The sequence below is a fragment of the Sander lucioperca genome, chromosome 3, assembly GCF_008315115.2.
Source record: "Sander lucioperca isolate FBNREF2018 chromosome 3, SLUC_FBN_1.2, whole genome shotgun sequence".
Lineage (NCBI taxonomy): Eukaryota > Metazoa > Chordata > Actinopteri > Perciformes > Percidae > Sander > Sander lucioperca.
In genome coordinates this window covers 504964-526087 of record NC_050175.1, presented here as the reverse complement: position 1 = coordinate 526087, position 21124 = coordinate 504964, and the positions used below count along the sequence as shown (strand labels likewise).

Here is a 21124-nt window from a genome sequence, read left to right as displayed (position 1 = left end):
CTGTATACAATGCCTGGCAGCAGATCTGATGATTAGCTGGTGTGACCTGCACAGTCCGGACACTCAGCTGTCATCCAGTCATCATTCTTTGGGACATTAAGGTTGTGTGCTTGGACTATTTTGTGACACCAGTCGGAGTTCAGTTGGCGGTCACGCAGAGGCGAGGCCAGTCTCCCTGAAAAGATCAATCGGACATTTCAGTGACAAAAGGACAACTGGGATGTGCGGTTGTGCGTGGTTGTGTATGTAAATGGCTATACACAGATGCGTATGTGTCTTTTGTCTAATAGATGAATGCGATGTTGTCACATAAAGTGCCCTGACGGCTGTGCTGGTCAGTCCCAGCGGAGCAGTTTGACTCCACCTCTGCATTTCAGCTGGAGGTTACAGCAGCACTGCTGTTGGTGGATACTTTGATGGGATGGGGGTCACATTCATCTGCCAGTTATTGGTTTATTGTATTTAATGTTGGGCCATAATGGGCTGTCATCAAACCGGTGACCTTCTGTTTGCTTGTACGCCATGCGGTGAATCACAAATGCATTCACAGTGTCCGTGCCAAGGATTTAACCTCTGTTAAACCTGATGAAAGCTGTATGTTTAAGAGATCATAAGAGAGTACAAAGCTAAGTTACAGAATATGAGCATGTAAGTATGATTTCATATGTGTATGGTTATTGGGCGCCCTGGTAGCTCACCTGGCTGAGTGGGTGCCCCATGTATTAAGGCACAGTCCTTACCACAGCGGCCTGGGTTCGAGTCCCACCCGCATGCCGTCCCCCCCTCTCTCTACCCCCTTCCTGTTTACATCTGTTCTAAAATCAAATCAAATAACCCAATTTCTTTTTTAAACTGCCTAATAATAAGTAGGGCTGGGTACTGAATTCAATACTTTTTAGGCACCGACCGCATTGCCTCCAAAGTATCGAGTATCGAAAAATGCCTTATTATTCAATACCCAATTTCAATACCTAAGGCGTAAACTCATCAGTGAGTGAGTCAGTGAGCCAATAAGCACGCCGCATGCTTCTACCAAGATCTAATAATGTCTCTGATTGGCTGTCTAACGTTACACGTCGAAAAACTCTACGTTACGCACAGAGATGCCTGTAGTAGTAGCTGAAAAATAAATAAAAAGATCTGTGCCGTAATGTGTAATGTTGTAATTTCTTTTTGTTTTATAAAATTGGTATCAGAAAAAGTATCGTTTAGGAATCTGTATCAAAGTCATAGTATTGGTATCGGTACCGGTATTGAACATTTTTTGAACGATACCCAGCCCTAGTAATAAGTGCTTTTCTAAAATCATTGGTGTGATAGTACTCACTGCTTATATACTGTAGAGTGAAATTGAATCTTAAGAAAATAATAATATGTGTATGGTCAATAAACATTTGCCTATTGAATCAATAATTGCCTCAGGATGCACTCATCTGTGTTTCTGACTTCTGTGACTTCTTTTACTTCCTTCTTGTCCACTTGCAGTGCTCCAAGACCTGTGGCCGTGGCCTGAGAAAGCGGAGCGTGTTTTGCCGCAGCACTGATCCTGGGGCCAAAGCGGTGGTGGTGCCCGACAGCATGTGCAGACAGCACCACAGACCCAAAGCCCAGGAGACCTGCGTCCTGCGGCGCTGCCCCAAGAACGAAAGGCTGCAGTGGATCCCTACTCCCTGGGGAGAGGTAGGCAAAAAAAGAGCCATGAAGCTCGAGGAGCAGAAGCGCTGGAAGTGAAATGTGTTATATTTCTGGTCAATAGTTTTGAGGAAAACTCCACCCTAAAGCACTTGAAAATCTCTTGCTTTGTGGGTCCATCTTGTTGCTTGGTGCTGTTTGTTTCACTCGGTTCCAGCACAGCAGCTATGATTTGCAGATTTATAAAACAGCAGGAGTAAACCAGAGTCAGAATCACAATCACAATCACAATCAGCTTTATTGGCCAGGTTTGCGTAAACAAACAAGGAATTTGACTCCGGTTCGTCTTTGCTCTCTAAGTACAACACTCAGTTAACATATAACGAATAAAAACAGAAAGGACAGTAAGAAATATAAAAAAAATACTGTATAACAATACAATATAATTTACAAATTTACAAGAAATATACAATAACAATTGAAGAGAGGGAAGGAATAGTGCAATATCAGTATAGTCTGAGATTTAAGATTTAAATAAAAATATAGTGCAAGGCAGTTCAGTGCAATGGTGAAATATTAATAACAATATTGTAATTGTAAGATTGAAATATACATGAGGTAGATGAGCAGAACAGTGTTGAACATCAAGCTTTTTCAGAATTAAGAAAACAAAGGCTTCTTACTAGGGCTCTCATTCTTCAAACATATTTAACAATCATACAGGGAGAAATCCATCATAGAACAGAGAAAGCAGTTTCACAGCCAGCAACCTCAATAGACCAAAATGCCGTGCAACATCAAGACTCTGGACTGGTCAACGGCACATCCCTTCACTGAGCATGTTGAAAGGCAAACTGGTATATGTAGGGAATTGGATGAACTGGACTGGAAGTAGAGGAAAAAAGGAATAACTAAAAATGATTGATAAACAGAAATTACAATAATTGAAACTGTGATTCTGTTGAGCTATCAGTGTCAAAGTGTCCGACCAATGCAAGATGGAAAAGTGTCACACAGATTTTAGTAGCTAATACTAAAACAATCAGTCAATTTATCTGATTACACTTTTGATATTTGATTACTTAATTAATTTATCACGCAAAAAGTTTCAAATGTGAATACTAGCTTATTTTTTTTTATTATTATTGATTGATTGATTAAATATAATGAGGTTCTGAACTGTTGGTTGGACAAAACAAACAATTTGAAGATGTCATCTTGTGTTTTGAGAAATCATGATTGGTATTTTTCACTTTTATGTACGGTGGCATATCACTGCCAACAAGAAGAAAAAAAAGACTCATTGTAACGTGAAACCTTTCTTGTCTGCACCAGATTCTTTTCAACAAGATATTTGTCATGGTATTATGACATGATGAGAAGTAATAACAAGGACATGTGTACATCTGCAAAGCAGGCTGTTGACTAGCACTTATCTTTAACCCTCATAGAGAGGGTACAGGTCAACATGCTGAAATTTCCACATTATATTACCAGCTTTGCTCAGCAGTTTTGACAGTTTAATCCTGGGATTATGAAGTGTTCCAAACCAACAAATGATGTTGTCAGATAATAAACACCATCAAGGATTCGCCTACAATTTCCAAGATATGCTGGCTCCCACCAAAGCTAATCAAAGTCCTGGAAACAATTGGGAAGTGTTCTATACATGTTTTGAAGAATTACCTTAGAAGAAGTTTCATCTAGAAATCTGTACAAGTATTTGACAGCCGCATCATGTTGGCCATTAATCATAATTTCAGATAGCATATTCTTTTAGTGTTTGTGCCAGAGATTGGTGAACTCTTACCTGCCTTGGTGCTGTGAAGTGGAGTGATTAAAGTGAGAGAGAGGGCACTGAGTTACATGCTGAATAGTTAATGTTGCTGAATATAGAATGAAAAAGGTCAGTGTAAGGATTTGGTCTGCAGCACAGGACTAGGAAGATAAAACACAGTGAAGGTAGCTCTCAGAATGGTGGCTTGGATTTTGAAAAAGAGCCAGACACTTACTGACACTCTCACACGTACATGTACACTGTCTGTTCATCAGATATAATGACTGAAAAATACTCAGTAGAGCACTTAGTATTTTGGCTCTATTACTACAACCATAGGTGACCTTGTGGTGTCTGCTGGCTGCCATGGAAACCCGCCGCATTACAAACACACACACACACACACACACTCACAGAGTTAATTTTTTAAAACTGTCTCTCTGTTCCAGTGCTCCAGTTCTTGTGGCTCAGGCATCCAGAAAAGAGAGCTTCGCTGCGGGGAGAGAGACTCACAGGGAGGGTATGTGCCTTCAGCTTCACACCAAGACACTTTTACAGATCTGCACAGACACTTAAGACCCCAATGTGTCATCTGTGTACTGTCCTCAGAGTCAGACTGTTTTCAGGAATTGTAAGCTCTGTAGGAATAGTCATTTTTAAGCTGACAACCTGTCCTATCCCCGCACAGGTATGTGGAGTTCCCCATACGTAGGTGCAGGAACATGGCTAAACCTCTGGTGGATCTCCAGCAGGGCTGCAACCGAGGTCCGTGCCCAGAGCTCCCTCGGGTCGTCCCTGGCAGAACCAGCTCCAGTGCTGTGGTCTTAGGCTGGTACTCATCTCCCTGGCAACAGGTACATTTGATCAGGCTTTGATCCTAATCTGTCGACACAAGAGACTTTTAGTGCTACATGTGCATTCCAGCTGACAGTCTTCCAATTTGGAACTTTTCTCCCACAAGTGGCACAATTGTGAAGTACACTAGACGGATATAAATTGAATCCCGGCACATGTAATGCATGACTGGATGCTCGAACTAGAATTTGACATCATAGCCATGACAAGACATTAAATCTCACATCAGTTACCTGAACATGTATCTGTGTTTGGGAGGAGGGCTGGAGTCAGTCAAAACTTAGGAGCTTTGTATTTCTCCACATGCAGAAGTGGTGTCCATGGGGCTCTTACTGCGGAGGGTCTTTCTTTTCGTTCTTTCCATAACCAAAAAAACAAGAGAAAAAGTTGAAGAAATTGATTAAACTGTGAGTTTATCTGCTCTAAAATAATCTGTGACCATTTGGCCTATCCAGCTAACCAGCTTACATAAGCAACTGAGCATTACTTCCAAAGTCAACCAGCATCTCATCAGCTAACTACATTCATTAGTGGAGTTACAGGTTGGTTATGTTAAATAAAAAAAGCTCAGATCATGACTAGCACATCCACTGTGTGGGAGCCAGTCCTGGATGTAGCACAGTTATGTAGCTTTAGCCTCTTTTATTTTTTTAGCAATACATCATGTAGGGTATGTAGCAATCAAGCACATATTTGGGATCTCATTTGACAACATTCTTGTTTTAAACCGAGGCACAGCATTTTCAACTAAAGAATTACGCTAATATTAGCTAATTAACAAGCTAGCTACAGCTGATAAAATCTGCCGGCGGCAGTAGCCGTTCCAGGTGGCAATATCGACCGGTCACTGGCTCGAAATGAGCCTACTTCTACTTCTGTCTATCTCTGACATCAAACATGACTACACATTTCATGTGGTTAAGTGATTAGGTGCAAGAACAGAAAGCTTGGCAGGCATAGCACCAGTAACTGAGGGGGGGGCGGGGTTTAGAGAATGGTCAATTGAAAACCAAATCAAAAAAAAAGTGTGATTGCAATGTGACTGTAAAAGTCAAATGTTCAAAATGAGGTCAGGAAGTTGTGGGAAGTGTGCATTATGCTCTGCTGTCAATAGCATCAGCGTTCTTCAAAAGTAGCTACGAGCAAAAAACAATCCCGTTGTGTAACCTGTTGCTTCGAAACCAACAAATCTACTGTAAAAGGTTTCATCAGTTTAACATATTCTTTTCCACCTCACCGTCTCTCACTACATTGATTTTTGTTCACCAGGCCTCTTTCTCTGGGAGGCCAAGGCATGATGAGGAAGGCAACACAATGTATGAGCCAAAACAATCAATGAATACAAGATGTATGGCCAAGAGTGGCTCTTATGTTCTAATATCTATGTTTCCCCAAAAAAGACCTCAGAGGCAGATTGTAGGTGGTGGTAGTTCACAGACATAGCATAGTTCTCGTGTGCGGAATGGGCCTCAGATGCAATCCAAAAGCTCCACTCTGATACAGAGTCTATCGGGGCAGGTTGTGTAGGCTATGTGTTATAGTTATATAATCTATTATGCAAAAAGTCTTTAGGGCAACCTCATATAGCACAGTGTCTTGTTCTTTTCATTTCAAGCTTGTGATCCTTGTATGTTTCCACTAGAGGAGATATTTCCTGACAGCTCGCTGGAGGGCAAGTACATGTTTGTTTTCTTCATCTGTTCTTTATCTCTGCATAGACTTTTCCTCCATCCCTCTTCTGCTGCCTTTCATGACGATATTTTTTTCTCCGTGCACTTCAGCATTTGATCTCCTTCTCCTATTAATATCCCTGTGCCTTTCTACTCATTTCCCTCCTTCCTCCTATTTGTTTCTGTCCCTCTCTCTCTCCGCTGTTTCTCTCCAACCTCTGTCTCAGTGCTCTGTGTCCTGTGGGGGAGGAGTCCAGACTCGGTCCATCCAGTGTCTCCGGCAGGGTCGCCCTGCAGCTGGCTGCCTGCCCCACCAGAGGCCTGTCACTTCTAGGGCGTGCAACACACACTTCTGCCCCGCTGCTCCCCCGGCTCCGGCACAACGCCCCAGCCGGGTCGCAGCTGCTGGACCAACACTGAAAAGTACATTTCTCTCTGAGAACATAGACAAATATATCCAGTTTAATTTCCTTATAACCATGAAATAACAGAGCTGGGTATTTCTGTTCTTCTTGATGAATTCTTACCATAGTTCAATGACAAGTAGCTCAAGTGAATTGAACAGTAAATTGTACATTTGTACAGTATGTGTTTGAGCTGCTAGCATTGCTGTAGACTCTAGTCTTGTTTATATTTGATTGAACTGGTTTTGAAAAGATATGATGGTTAATTCATTTTTAATTTTTTTTTTTTGATGATTAATCACCAGAAAAATGAGAAATCAATCTTCCAGGTCATTAATCAAGTAAAAATGACAAAACGAAAATCAGATGCCAGCTTATTTTATGTGCTGCTTTTTTTCTATATCACCGTAAATTGAATATCTTTGGACAACAATTTAAATATGTCATTTTTTAAAAATTTGATGGCTGTTTTTCTTGATTTTCTGACCATTTCTTGGCAGACCAGTTATTTAATACATCGATTATCCACTGAATAAACAACAGTAAATATATAAATAAAATAAATAAAAAATATATTATCATGAGTTGCAGCCTGAGTTTGAACTGCCTTCTTTTTTTTGTTTTCTCTGCAGATGAACAATGCATGGACCATTTCAGCTGGTGTCACTTGGTTCCCCAGCACGGCGTTTGTAACCACAAGTTCTATGGACAGCAGTGCTGCAAGTCCTGCTCCAGCAAGAGGCAATAGAGCACTGATACCTCTGAGTCTGTGGCTTCGGGGCCTCTGAGGGACACAACACCACAAAGGCAGTTTGGGGGCCATTACTCACAACACACGGAACTGCGCTCAACACTTGTGTGTTTTCTTCCTGGAGTACTTGACTAATGAGTTTTGAAAAGAAGTAGAAAAAAAAAGAGAGAGAAACAATGGACTCTTTTTCATTAAAGAAGGCAGTGTGGTCAAGCGGTCAAGTCACGCCATCGATCACATTGGAACTGGAAAGACAATGCAAATCACAGAGCATCTGAAGACTTGTTGATGTAATATATATATATATATATATATGTGTGTTGTCGTTTTGTCGAGTGTTTTCCTTCTGAAACCTCTAAAGCTACAAGCCATCACGAGGACAGGAAAGGACAGTAGCGTTTTAGCTTGCTTATATGTTGTATTTTTAAAGGCATCTGGTTTGCATACGCCTTTATTTAAGTTATTATGATTGGTAATATATGATTTTACATTTTGTCAGGTGTACAGTGGATCTGTGAGATGTTATTTCTATGTTTTTTGGGTATACCATAGGATTGTGCCAGTCACCATTGGATCCACGTTATGAGATTTTATATGAGGCATTAGTAATCAATGGTCAGATGCCTTCTGCACTTCCTCCTTCACACACACTCTCTCTCCGCCTGTTATATTTACTGCTGCTGAATCATTTGGAACGAGTCTCCTTAATGCTATGAAAACATGCCTATCTGTGTACGTAAAACATTTTATCCAGTCACGTTGTAAGTGGTCGCTCTCCTGTACGGTTATGGTTAATACAACTTGATCATCTTATCCATCTGGCTTTTTTTCTTTCTTTCCTGCATTCTCTCTATCGATCACAGCCACACTGAGGGGAACAGTGGCCTGTGTTGTCTGCGGCCCTGGAGGGGAGGAGAGGATGATTGCAGGGTGAGCGTGGGTGCAGTCTCGATAGCATGAGGAGAACAGTGTAGGTGTGTTCTCCACAGAAGTCCGGTCAGAATGCAGCTCTGATGTGGCAGAGATTTGGCTGGACACATTCAGTTTGATGTTAATCAGCCACCACTCAAAGAACAGCAAACGTAGCTTCAAGGTTTCCTTTGCACATTGGTCATATTAATAATAATAATAATAATAATAAATAAAGAGATCATTTTAGATAGTTTTTCATTGACCACGCATTCATAGTAGCAGAGATTAATCGATTAGTTGTCAACTATTAAATTGATCGCCAACTATTTTGATAATCAATTGTTTTGAGTAAACAATTCTCTGATTCTAGCTTCTAAAATGTGACTATTTTCTTCACTCCTCTATGATAGTAAACTAAATACATTTGAGTTGTGTACAAAACAAGACATTTGAGGACATCATCCTGGGCTTTGGGAAACACTGATCGACATTTTTCACAATTTTCTGACATTTTATAGAGCAAGCAACTAATCGAATAACCAAGAAAATACTCGACATCATAGCCATGACAATACATTAAATCTCACATCAGGTACCTGAACATGTATCTGTGTTCGTCATTAATCAACGATGAAAATAATCGTTGGTTGCAGCCCTAAGCATCCTCATTTTGTACCATGTCAGTCTTACCCAGTAAGCCTTGAGCCAGTGGTTTTCAGGTCGAAAGACGTCTAGATATCTAAAAAGCTTTTGTAGATGATTTCAATGTGAAGTGGGTCCTAACTATTATGAATTAGTCATTGAAATGCTGTTGAAACAACTGTTATTTAACCTAAAAATCAATCAGTTTTTTCCAGTTGTAACCTTGACATCTAGCTGCTTCACCTTCTCCTTATGCAATTATGCCAGCAACCCAGTTTCGCTTTAGCAAATTAGCTTTTCAGCTTTCACACGCATTTTTTGCAGGAGATGCGTTTTCTAGTTGACTTTTTGGGCTGCTTAAACACAACAGTGACACATGATCATCTAATCAAGTTGGCCCAAGTGGCTTATTTACACATCTAGCAGACATGGAGCAACATGAACATCATTTGGAGTTGTTTGTATCCACTTCACACATGCAACATTCTCTCTCCTTTTAGCTTTAGTTTGGTCACCACCAACTCCTGAGGTATAAATCCGGCTCATTAACTACTAAATGCTCCAATACTAGCTAGTCGCTAACTTTGTCTGTCTGGCGTTAGGTGTAAGGTAGGTACTGTACAGCTGGTTTATGAGAGTTTTTCCAACAACTGAAAACAGCTGCCCGCTGTGGCTGAAGATGCTGATCAGAGCAGTGGGAGTGAATCAAAACATTAAAGTTGTGGGCTATTAAAACCAAAACAATGAGCTTAAAGATGCTAAAATGCTCAGTAGAGCTGAGGGGACTGCAGAGTCTGCTGATACATCTGTGGGTGTATCAATACAAAAGACCCTTTGGTGATATAAAAATATTGACAGAGCAGCTTTAAAGTTTTGTATGGCATCAGTGTTTACTTATATGCTAAACTGTTCTGCCCTCCCCGCGAACACAGAGATTATTATACCCAGTTAGATATACTGCCATTATTTATCTGGCCACTCAGTGGGAATCATTGGCCTCTTTGGCAACTTTAGACAGTTGATAACTTTTTGCCCCCCTCAACACTTTCATAACTTGAAGCGTGCTGAGATTTATGCTACCAAACAGTGTTTTCTTATGGTGATTATGCCACCCTTTCTCGCACTGCGGGGGCAGCGATTGCTCTTTAATCAACCCGTCTGCATGAATCATGGAGCCTGGAGTCCCCCACATCGTCTCGGCTGCATGCTGTTTACCGGCATGCTGTGAGCCAGACACCACAAGCTGGGGCCCACGCACATACACACAAATAATTCGGCTCTGCTAACATACACAAATATAACGTGTTCATTGAACACCGGGCGAACTATGAAGGTGTGTATTTACTGTGCTTGAATGTGTGTGGGTGAGAGCATACTTGTGCAATTTGGGTGTGTATGCACATTTGCATGCTTTCCTGGATGCATCCCTGTTTGCTGGTTGAAGTCATGCATTTAGTGTGTGTGTGTGTGTGTGTGTGTGTGTGGGGGTGTGTGGGGGTGTGTGTGTATGTGTGTGTGCGTGTGTGCGCATGTGCATGTGTGTGTTAGAGGGAGAGCGAGTGTTTGTACAATACATATGTATGGCCCTACAGCCCAGCTTTTGATGTCTATCTCTCAGTGGGGCAGCAATTTTACTGCTGAGCTGATGTGAGAATTCTATTTCTCCACCCTGCTTTCATTTCCAGATGGGACTCAATATCCCCGTCCATATTGGTTCATAATGACATACTTTGATTATCTTAGCATGGGGAGCCACATCAACCCCAAGCATTACTGCAGCAGAGAAGTAAAGAGACCAAGACTGGAATAAAGAGACATAAACTAAGGGCTGTTTTTATTTGCTATTCTCGCTTGAATTTGAATCAGTACCACTCATGTAGGGCTGGGTTATGAACATCAATATATATATATATATATATATATATATATATATATATATTTTTTTTTTAGTACCGACCAGAAATGTGTACGTGGCATCTAGCATGAAAAACTGTCGAAAATTGGCATCACATGCTTGCTCAGACTCTTTGCACAGATAATTTGTCAATTAAATCATGATTTTGATCATTTTAGACTTTATTTATTTTTCAATGATGAAACTGGAAAGTTTGGCTTATTTTCCTAAATATGAAAAAGGGTTTTGTAGACATGGTAAACATGGTAATATTCCTAAATGTGAGGTTTCACAAAACAGATTTCAAAAAAATATTGTTTCGGTATTGGTATCGAAAAGCACGTACGGTTGGCACTGGTATCAAAAAACTAAAAACACCACTTCTGTAGAGTTGTCGCTGGGTCGGTCAGTCGGCCCACCACTTTAGTCCTGACTGAAATATCTTGACAACTATTGCATGGATTGCCATTGAATTGCTTTTGTAGTGAAATGTCCCGACAACTATGGAACGCAATGCCATAACATTTCTTTCAAATAATCATGTCCCCTTCAGAATGAATTTTGAACTGCAGTGATCCCTCAACTTTCCCTAAAGCACCATCAGGTCAAACTTGTAATTTGTCCAATTCTTTAAAATCCCTGCAAAACTAATAGCATTCCAGCTGTACTTTGAGTTTAGTGCTAATTAAAAAAATGTTAGCATGCTAACACATTAAATATTAAGGTGAACATGCACTATGCCTGCTAATCAGCAGCATGCTGATACATTGTCATTTGTGAGCATGTTAGCATGCTGACGTTAGCATTTAGCTGAAACCACTGCAGTGCCTTCTCAGTCTTGTTCAAAACAATGTAACAACCTTCTTCTATATAAAAAAAGCTAATCTAAAGCTAAATAAGTGCACCAATTCAGCCTTTTTGGAAAGAGGGTACACAATGTGCACACTGAGCCAAAGAAGATGCCCTGGTCTGTCAACTCCAAAATAGGCCTGTCTCTCTTAATACCTTCCTCACCCAGGCTGATCGATGCAGGTATTTCTTTCCCGTTTTCAACATGCTCTCCAGGTCCATCTTGTTTTTTTTTTTTTTTTGTCGGTCCAGCTGTAAGTCAGGGCCGGCTGTTATTTCCAACTTCGACATGCCTCTACTAGCCGACTGTCAGACAGGCCGGCTAAGATGGCCGTTTGTTTGTGCTTGGCGTGCATTGAACCTTGATAGGACCCCTCACAGCTGACAGTCAGCCTAATCACATCTTAACAGAGTTCCATCTTAGTGTGTGTGTGTGTGTGTGTGTGTGTGTGTGTGTGTGTGGAGTGGGGGCTTGCTGAGAGAAAGTGAGACTGATCTCTCTATTTCTTGCAGGGCTTACTCTGAGGGCAGGCTTCAGAACAAGTGAGAGCTGTCATATTTCAACGCCACCTCTCCCATCAGTATCTCTGTATCAAGCCGAGTTCACTGAGCGAGTGCCCACACATACAGAAAGATAACAGACACACACTCTCACTCCTTTCTTCATTTTCTTCTCCTGGCTTTCTGTCACCCATCTCTGTCTGTCTCTCTCTCTCTCACACACACACACACACACACACACACACACACACACACACACACACACACACACACACGCACACACACAGGCTGCCTGCACAGGGGAGATCCTGGTATTTGCTGCAGGGTCATTGCAGGTGGATCACGGCATTGGCAGGGCTTTAGAGGTATGTGGTTGCGTGGGAGTCACAGTCTGGGGCTCATTTGTTGCTGCCAGGCATCTTCTCCGACGTTAAGAGATCTGCCCCTTGCAGATCTCCGTGATTAACAGCTCAGTAGACGACTGACAGCTCTGCGTCAAACCAAGCCTTTGTGTCTCTGTCACGCTGGGTGATTGAAGAGTCGGGTAAAGACCGGGGGATATGTCGCTCGTGCCTAAGCAAACCTCCCGGGCTCTCCTGAACCGTTCGCCCCGATCCTTGGCCATCACACACTCCCCAGCCTGCCTCTCCTTAGCCTCCTCCTCTGTCCATCTCCATCTGTTTTTGTTGTTGTTCTCCACTCCCTTTCTGGCTCTCCTCCCCTCTGCAGCACCACGGCCCTCCTCCACCTCGATTCCTCTAACCCTCATCACCTTCATCACCTTTCGATCACTCCTTTCATCTCATTATCCTTGCTTCTGCTTTTGTAAACTCTGAAAAAAAGTTTGCAGCGTTTGGCTTTTGAAGCACCCAAATCACTTTATAACCCCACCTGCTGTGTGTTTTTCCATCTGCACTGCAGTGGGTGTCATCTGGGAGTCAGCCACAGCTGGTGTGTATGCAAGTCTTCACATCAGTGTTTATAGGAAAAGCCTCTTCTTCCCCTTTTTCTTCTGGAGCTTCTGAAGCAAAACCTCTTTATATAAATGACCTTTTGAGCCTGCTAATTTCACTCTTAATTAAAAATCTGTTTGTATTGATTACTTGAACATTTTGCACGGTATCCCTGTTTGTCATACTGCAGCAGAAGCAACACTATTCCCTGTGGTTGCTTGAGCACCACTGTTACAAAATATATTCCACCTGTTCATTTTTTTTAGACTCGTCCACACAAATGTACAAGTATATGAACCAGCATTACAGTGCCTTTTTTCATATCCTCCCTCGGCATATAGGTAAGTTTCAGAACCTCGGCAGTGGACGATTGCTCATTCTCTATCTCTCCAGTTCTCTCTAGGGCATACAGGTGGACATACCAGCTCCATATCCACTGAGTAAAAAGCTTTTACTTAACATATTTTCTCCTTGAGGCTATGAATATTATTGATCTGTGTGTTTGCTGCAACTCTCTCTCATCCATCTTCCTTTGAGCAGCCGGTTTCTCATCATTTTCCCCTGAAATGTAAGAATTGATTAGGATCCTCGGGGCCCTAGGCAGCAGCTGCAGCAGTGCTCACCTGCCTGTTAACCATCCGACCTCGAGGAAACAGCATCTAAGTAGCTGCAAAAGGACTGTGCTCCCTGCATGTGTCTCTCTCTGTCTTTTCCGTCTTGTCTTTGGCTTGTTCAGATTTGCTCTTGTTGCGTTTGTTCAGTACTTGTATGTATGGGAATGAAAGAATGTAAAGCAGAGAGCTCACCCATTTCATACTGATGTTTGTCCTTCTTCCTCCTCCTGCCTGAAGATGTGTTGCTTGGTTTGACATCAATTTATTCATATAGAGCCATATACAGTACATGTACACACATATATCCACGTATATGAACTTGCACACAGGCTACCTTTGAAAGGATATCCTACTGGTTTCAACAATGGAACCAGCTTTAAGCTGCCACACACACACACACACACACACACACACACACACACACACACACACACACACACACACACACACTGAAGGATCTGCTGTGGAATTGATCAGTTCTTTATCTGCCCACCAGAGGGCAATGCTTACTCAACAATTCCACTATGATGTACTTTTATCTTCCTCTTCCTCCACATTTTAAAGCCCATTTTAAATGCAAATGACCAACAACAACATAAACAAAGAACAACAACAGCGAAATAAATCATACTCTCCGACACCTAAGATGGTAGATGTATGCTAATAGATTTCCCTTGATTCCCTTGTCTCCCCAAACAAAAGCAGTGACTTCTCTGACCCCTGTCGCCTAGTTAAACACTATCACACACCTGCAACAGTATACACACATTCCCAAACTTCATTTTGACAGGCGTGATTTCAATATTTGTTTCTCAGACAATCATATTTTATTGATGATCTGCGCACTCACGCTGGCCACAGGGAATACAATTGCACAACAGATATGTAAATTCCAAGCCTATCAGTTTTTCAGACTTTTTTGGTCTGGAGCTGAATCTCGGAGGCGATCCTTCATTTCCGCCCCCCTTGTGGATAAAAAGATGAATAGGCGAAAAACAAGCCAGGCTTGATTTTTTTAGACCACCAGTGATTTGAAATGAAGTGCTCTCCAGCACGTTGAGGGCAAAGCTGAATTACAAATAAAACATCATCACATGGAAAGACACAAGGTCAGAGGTATTACCAATTAACTATTACTTTTTTGCGTGCAAGGCAAGCAACAAAAGTGTAAAAGACGGGGGGTGAAGTGTTCTACTTTATTGTGAAAAAAAACACCAGCTAGTGAGAATGTTTCTACGTAATTGGCCAAGGTTACAAACCTCGATAAATCAAAGCCATGCTAGTGTTTCAAACAAGGACACAGCAGTGGTCACATTAAAGCAGATACATTATATTCAGACACATACTTTAGTTGTCGACAGCCTCATACTGTACATAATGACTGTACTTCCCACCGCTGCCTAGCACTCCCCATTACTTGACCTCCTACGGTATGTTCTGTTGTATTGAGTGGCACACATAGCCGATGAAGAGCCTCCACATCAGGCTCGCCTTCAACAAGACTTTAATCTAATTGAGGCCTTTATGAGACTGAACAGATTGCAATTTGAAAGTAAAAGGCCCTATGCTTGAACAAACTGTCTCTGAAGTCTTTTCAGAGGGAGTTTTGCTTTAGTTAGCTGCTATTTCAACTCAATGGAAAGATGTTCTGGGACATATTCTCCATCGCTGCTGTGCAAAGTTGATCTTTACACAGCTCAGATCAGTTTAATGGATCAGAATTGATACAATCTCATCACATAAAAGTCATCCTACGAGCCGAGACAAGTTGAGACAAAGTCCAATTGGTGATGCGTTTCATCCTACCTCGGCCTCACATTGCCTCAATAACTCAGCTCCGAATAGAGGTTGGGATGCCTTTCAAATAAAATTCACAATATTTACCAGCCCTTTTTAGAAAATTTGCATAAAAAGGTGTGGAAGCAGTCCATCTGTATGCTGCCTTGTGTACGGTAAAGCCCGCAACTTTAAATCGTCTCAAAACAGCATGAGCAGAAGCAATTTACCGCAGTTAACACTGTGTCATGTGTGTGCACAAGCAGGTTTTTGCTGTGTGCAGGCATGCACCAGTTCATGTGTGCACGCGCTGCGAAGTTGCGTAGGAATACATCAGAACTTTTCCTAAAACAATAGTGACAATTGCCGGTAGATCTCAGCCCGCTGAAGCGTCTATGGTTGTCAGAAAGTGTTCTGAAATGGAAAGATTTTTATATACATATACAGACAGAGAGAGAGAGAGAGAGAGAGAGAGAGAGAGAGAGAGAGAGAGAGAGAGAGAGAGAATGAGAGCGGCAGAGATGGAGTGAGAGAGAGGAGTCTGACAGATTTCAGTGACAATGTGCCTTACAGCCACTTCCTCAGTGCTTTTCACCCAGTGCCTCTGGTGAAGCACACACATGAAAGTGAAGGAGGCATCGCATGCAGCCAAAACGGTGAACGGCACCATTACAGATACAAAACAACTGTCACCCGAAGCCAGAGTCAGCGGAATTGACGGCTTACCTCACCTTACTTTTTAGTTTGTTTACAGTGAACTTAAACAGTGAAAATATGATGAGCACAAAACCAAAAAAAGCTCTCTGACACACGTCATTGCAACTCCTAATATCAACAGGATAATGAAATCCCATTTTACAAATGACTCCCATTATTAGGCGTAGCACCTGGAGTAGTATCTCTTCTCTCCAGAGTTGTATGAACCTCTGTCGACAGCAATCACAACTGCAATAGATACAAATCCAAATGAAGCAAATCAATCAAACCGCCCGCTCCTCTTCCTCTCCCACCCGCCTCCCACCAGCAGAGAAAGCAGCTGCCGTCAAAGTGGAGCTAAAATGGGAAAGTTTGCATCCATTTGGGTCGGGTTTCCTTCGGAGAGCAGCAGGGTGTGAGTAGGCAGGCAGGGAGAGGTGGGCAGGTGTGTCTGGCTGTGCTTGCGAGGTTCAGTTTTCTAGTTACCTTTGCTACACCTCGACTAATCATCGAACTCAGTGGTCGGTCCACCCAGCAGGAGCCTCAAATACCTCGCCCCTCCCTCCGCCCTCCCCGCGTTGGCCTCAATTAGTGGGGAATTAAAGTCCTGCTTCACGGATGCGATTCATGGGGGATGCTGCTCCTTAATTACAGCAGCTCTCCATGTGCTGCTGGGGACTGATTGCAAGGCAAGACATCCCCCAAACCAGCACCCCCCCCCCAGCCCTATTTGGGGGTGTCTGGAATATGGCGTTGTTGGAATCAGCAGGCAGATGCAGATTAGTTATTCAGCTGGTACAATGGCGCAGAGCTACAAGTGTAACTGTCATTTTCTTATCCGGCTTCCTAAGTCAAGGGAGAGAAGAGTGCAGAAACAGTCAACAGCACAGCTGTGAAGGAAGTTTTGTTTGGAAGCCTTTTTTTTAATACAGTTTTTACACAACTTGCAAAAAATAGTTAACAGACTTTTGGATAATACAATTTTCTTCCCACCTACATTTAGGCCAATTGTCTGTAGTTGCATTGTATTCATGTAGCATATTTCATACCATATGCTACATTAATGAATTTAAATTGAAGCTTGTCCTAACTTAGTATCTTATCTCTTATCAATGTATTTATCATACTGTCCATTATGACAAAATTCTGAAGAAGTAACCTTGGATACTTCGTAGGGCTCATCTGCCCCCGAGTCAATGCAGTTCATTTTGAAAGTTAAGTTGAAATAGAAACTGGTAGCTTTACTCACTGTGTGTTTCTTGGCACAAAATAAAAAAAAAAAACAGGCCTCACAGGAATTCAGACCTTGGGTACTGCTGGTGTTTCTGCTCCTGTTGCTAGGCATGTCAAATGCAGATTGTATGCCAGAGGTTCCCAACTTTTTAGTTTGCAAGGCAACTTAAAATATTTGGTTTGCCATTGGATATGTTCTCACTGCCAGGCAGGACATTATGTTTAGAATTATGAAAGAACAATTTAGTCTCCAAGCATCACTATGCTACCGAAGAGTCCGAAAAGTTGACGATGATGTTTATCTGAACTCGCCATGTCATATGTTATAGTTGTGTTTGCATGTCATGTGGCAGCCTGCAGTGCCAAAAACCAACAGGTGTCGAGAGTGAATATCTAATCTCATCTCTCACATCTGGCCTGCAGGTACTTTAATTTAGGAACCATTCTTTTTAAAATGCCACCTTTGAGTAATTAGGCTCGTTCGAGATGAGCTGCGCCTCGCCTGTAAAGTGGATGAGAGCAGGCGGCAGCAGTGGGCAGTGACAAAGAGCCGCGGTAAAGTCGGACAGTTTCCAGCCTTCTCCAGCAGCCTTCAGGCTGAACAGGAAGTCACAGAAACACTCACATCCTGTTATGTCCGATTCCGATTTAATAGCATGTCATCAGACCCATATATCAGCTTGTACACAGTTTCCAGTTGTTTCTATTATGACAGAGTAGCAAAATGCTCTACATGCAATCTGTTGCTGATGTTAATAAACCAGTCCTTCCAGAAAGAGTTTTTTTGTGATTGTTGCGGGCAAAAATCCTTGATTATGCGGCACATTTTCTTAAAAAATGCGATGGAGTATGCGGGATATTTATGCAATTTTATGCGATGAAATTGCGGGAACTTACAAAAATTGCGGGAACTTGCAAAAATTGCGGGAACTTGCAAAAATTGCGGGAACTTGCAAAAACTGCGGTTTCATCATGGCTTCATCACAGGGTTTGCAGCTTTTCGATGATGTTCACGTCGCGTAATTACATCACTTCATAACGTTCCCATGGCAACAGGGGAAAATGGCTGCTCTTGTGTGATAGTAAATGCAATATTTTTCAACTTTCTGCTAAGATATATATATATATATATATATATATATATTTTTTTTTTTTTTTTGCAACGAAAATGCGGGGATTATGAAATCATGCAAGTCCCGCATATTTTGTGCGAAAATCGGCAATTTATGCGGCGAAAGTGCGTCGTATTTGAAAAAATGCGGCCCCCGCATAAATATGCAGACTTTGGGTGATTATGCATTCTGGAGGGACTGATAAACAACAAACTATAGATCAGCCAACGTCAACTGGTGGCCCGCGGGCCACATCCGGCCCGCCAAAGTGTTTAGTCTGGCCCGCAGAATAATCACGAATTCAGAAAATGTGAAGAGGAAAAAATGCGTTCTGTTATTTAGCATTTCAAGCATTTACAGCAGGTAACATTACACAGGTAGAGCACAAACCCAGCCCCCTGTATTTACATGTCTATTTACATGCCGGGATTCTGTACAGTGATGCCTGCGCTCCACAAACAGCTGAGCTGAGATGTGTGTGCGTTAAAACACGCCGTATCTAACTGGGAACGATACAAAGAGGATTACCAATGGCCGCTGGGCAGATCAACTCACGCTAGTCTCGTTACTGTAATTAGGCTACAATAAAACCTTTGTGAGTAAAAAGTCAATACTTATCAATGCACTCACCTGTATAGACAGGCATAAACATGTAGAAAGCGATATTTCAATTAGTGTTGACGAACTGACCGAAGAGCCGGTTAATTAACCCGACTCGTGTCACTGAACCGAGAGACTAGAGTGCCATATGTCAATGAACCGACTCACTCCTGTTTTTTTCTTTTACTTAATTTGTGCCGTTGTGTGTAGCTTGTATTCTTCTGCTACTGTGTGTGTAGTAATCTAGCTCATTAGCGCCTCCACTGGAGTGGTGGTGGTAGAATCAATCAGGAAATGAGCTACCTAGACCTCGCACTAGGCTACTGAACGAGACTGAATGTAACCGTGCAACCGGCCGGCCCGCTTGAGTCATGTAATCAAACAGTGTCTGGGTTCTCGGCAAGTTTGAGTTATTAACCATGCCTGGTTTCTGGTGCATCTTAGATGATTGTGTTCATGGCAATTCACACATTATCGATGGGGAAGTACATCACATACAAATACACGTCATGTTATCTTGGTAGTTATGTTAAGTTAAATGTTAGAGAAGTGAATGTTGCTACATGGAAGGTAGGCTGTCACGAGGAGACCGCGCACCAGGCTACAGAACAAGACCGTAAGGACTGTAACCGAGGGTACTGCATGAGTCTATTTTCAAACAGGTGTCTAGGTTCTCGGCAAGTTTGAGTTATCAACCGATTCCAGAAGCCTTTATTTCTCGTGCATCTTAGATGATTGTGTACGTAGAAATTCATCGGCTACATTATCGATGGATATCACATACAAATGCACGTCATGTTATCTTAGTAGTTATGTTAAGTTAAATGTTTGTTACATGGTAGGTAGGCTGTCATCAGGAGACCGCGCACGAGGCTACTGAACGAGACCATAACCGTGCCTAATGCATGAGTCTATGTAATCAAACGGGTGTCTAGGTTCTCGGCAAGTTTGAGTTATCAACCGATAGCAGAAGCCTTTATGTCTCGTGCATTTTAGAATTGTGTTCATGGAAATTCATAGGCTACATTACCAAGGGGAAAGTATTATATCACCTACAAATACACGTAATGTTATCTTGGTAGTTCTGTTAAGTTAAATGTTAGAAAGTGAATGTTGCTACATGGTAGTTAGACTGTCAAGAGGAGACTGCCCACCAGGCTACCGAATGTAACCGTGGCCAGTGCGTGAGTCTAGTGTCGGAGTAGGAGTGTGTAAATAGTATGTCGAGACCGAATGTAACCGCAACTGCTCGAGTCTTCTGCAGTGTCTTGGTTCCTGGCGGGGGAACGCGATCACCACCCCGCCGCCGAGGGCACGCGAACCGGTGACCGAATCTATTAACTCGGTAGGCCAACCAACGACCGTCCGGTTGAACCGACTCACGTAAAAGAGTCGCTTGTCCCATCACTAATTTCAATCTGCTCTGTCTGCTTGGTCCACTCTTGTCCACCGCGCTGTTTTACACGAACACAGCTCTACTCTGCAAATATTTTTTTTACAAACAAGCTAAAACAAAAGCTGTCTGTTTGTAGTCTAACTGTTATCTTAGTTTGCTGGGAATCTTGAAATTTGGACAAATTCTTATAAATGTAACTGCTGGCTGAACAAACCATCCTCTCCACTGGAGCGGTAAACCTATGGATGTATTATAAGACCAAAACAGATGCATGTGGCTACTTAATATGCACGTGAATGACGCGATCGTTATGTTCGCGTTCTTCATTGTTGATGATGATGTTGTATTATTTTGCAACAGCATCGTTTCATTGCAAATGGGGCATACATGATGAATGCATAGTCTGCTTATCAGTCCATTCATCATTCACCATTACCTGACAACAGCCATTTCTTTCTGCAAGCATTTTCCACCAATCAGGACACTGCATACTACAACCATGTTTCCCTAATCACAGACTTTAACCATCACTCCTCAGTGAACTGCCTCCTAGTCTGAGATCTTTTTCTAGTTAAAGAGCCAGTTATCATTATGGAGTTTCCATGTTTTTTAGGAGTTTGCTCACACTAATACATGTAAAAAAAATTAAATATAGCATAAATTCAGTAAGAAAGTGAAAATTTCAAACAAGAATAGGCGTATAAGGTATAAATTCATTTTATTTTCTTTATTTGTAAGTCCGGCCCCCGGAGTGTCTGCTTAGAAACATTCTGGCCCTTGGAAAAATGTAGTCGATGACCCCTGCTGTAGATGATCCGTAATCACAACGGATTTAGTCCTAAACATCACTATCAGTC

At 42.1% G+C, this 21124-nt stretch overlaps 1 protein-coding gene and 1 long non-coding RNA gene across 2 annotated transcripts in view; one reads left to right on the top strand and one right to left on the bottom strand.

Moving 5' to 3' along the window:
- The window catches only part of adamts18 (ADAM metallopeptidase with thrombospondin type 1 motif, 18), a 65551-nt gene extending 57649 nt beyond the window's left edge, over window positions 1–7902 (top strand). Inside the window, exons 20-24 of the mRNA XM_031309113.2 lie at window positions 1486–1680; window positions 3859–3929; window positions 4098–4263; window positions 6162–6357; window positions 6971–7902. Coding sequence (XP_031164973.1) covers window positions 1486–1680; window positions 3859–3929; window positions 4098–4263; window positions 6162–6357; window positions 6971–7086 — 744 coding nt within the window. The 3' untranslated portion in view covers window positions 7087–7902. The remainder of the gene's footprint in view (window positions 1–1485; window positions 1681–3858; window positions 3930–4097; window positions 4264–6161; window positions 6358–6970) is intronic.
- On the bottom strand, window positions 5819–18739 carry LOC118494666. Its single transcript, XR_004896788.1, has 3 exons — window positions 18486–18739; window positions 6826–6830; window positions 5819–5830 (listed from the first exon to the last, which is right to left on the bottom strand). It is a non-coding gene; the product is annotated as an uncharacterized LOC118494666 (long non-coding RNA).
- Window positions 18740–21124: the final 2385 nt, after the last annotated feature.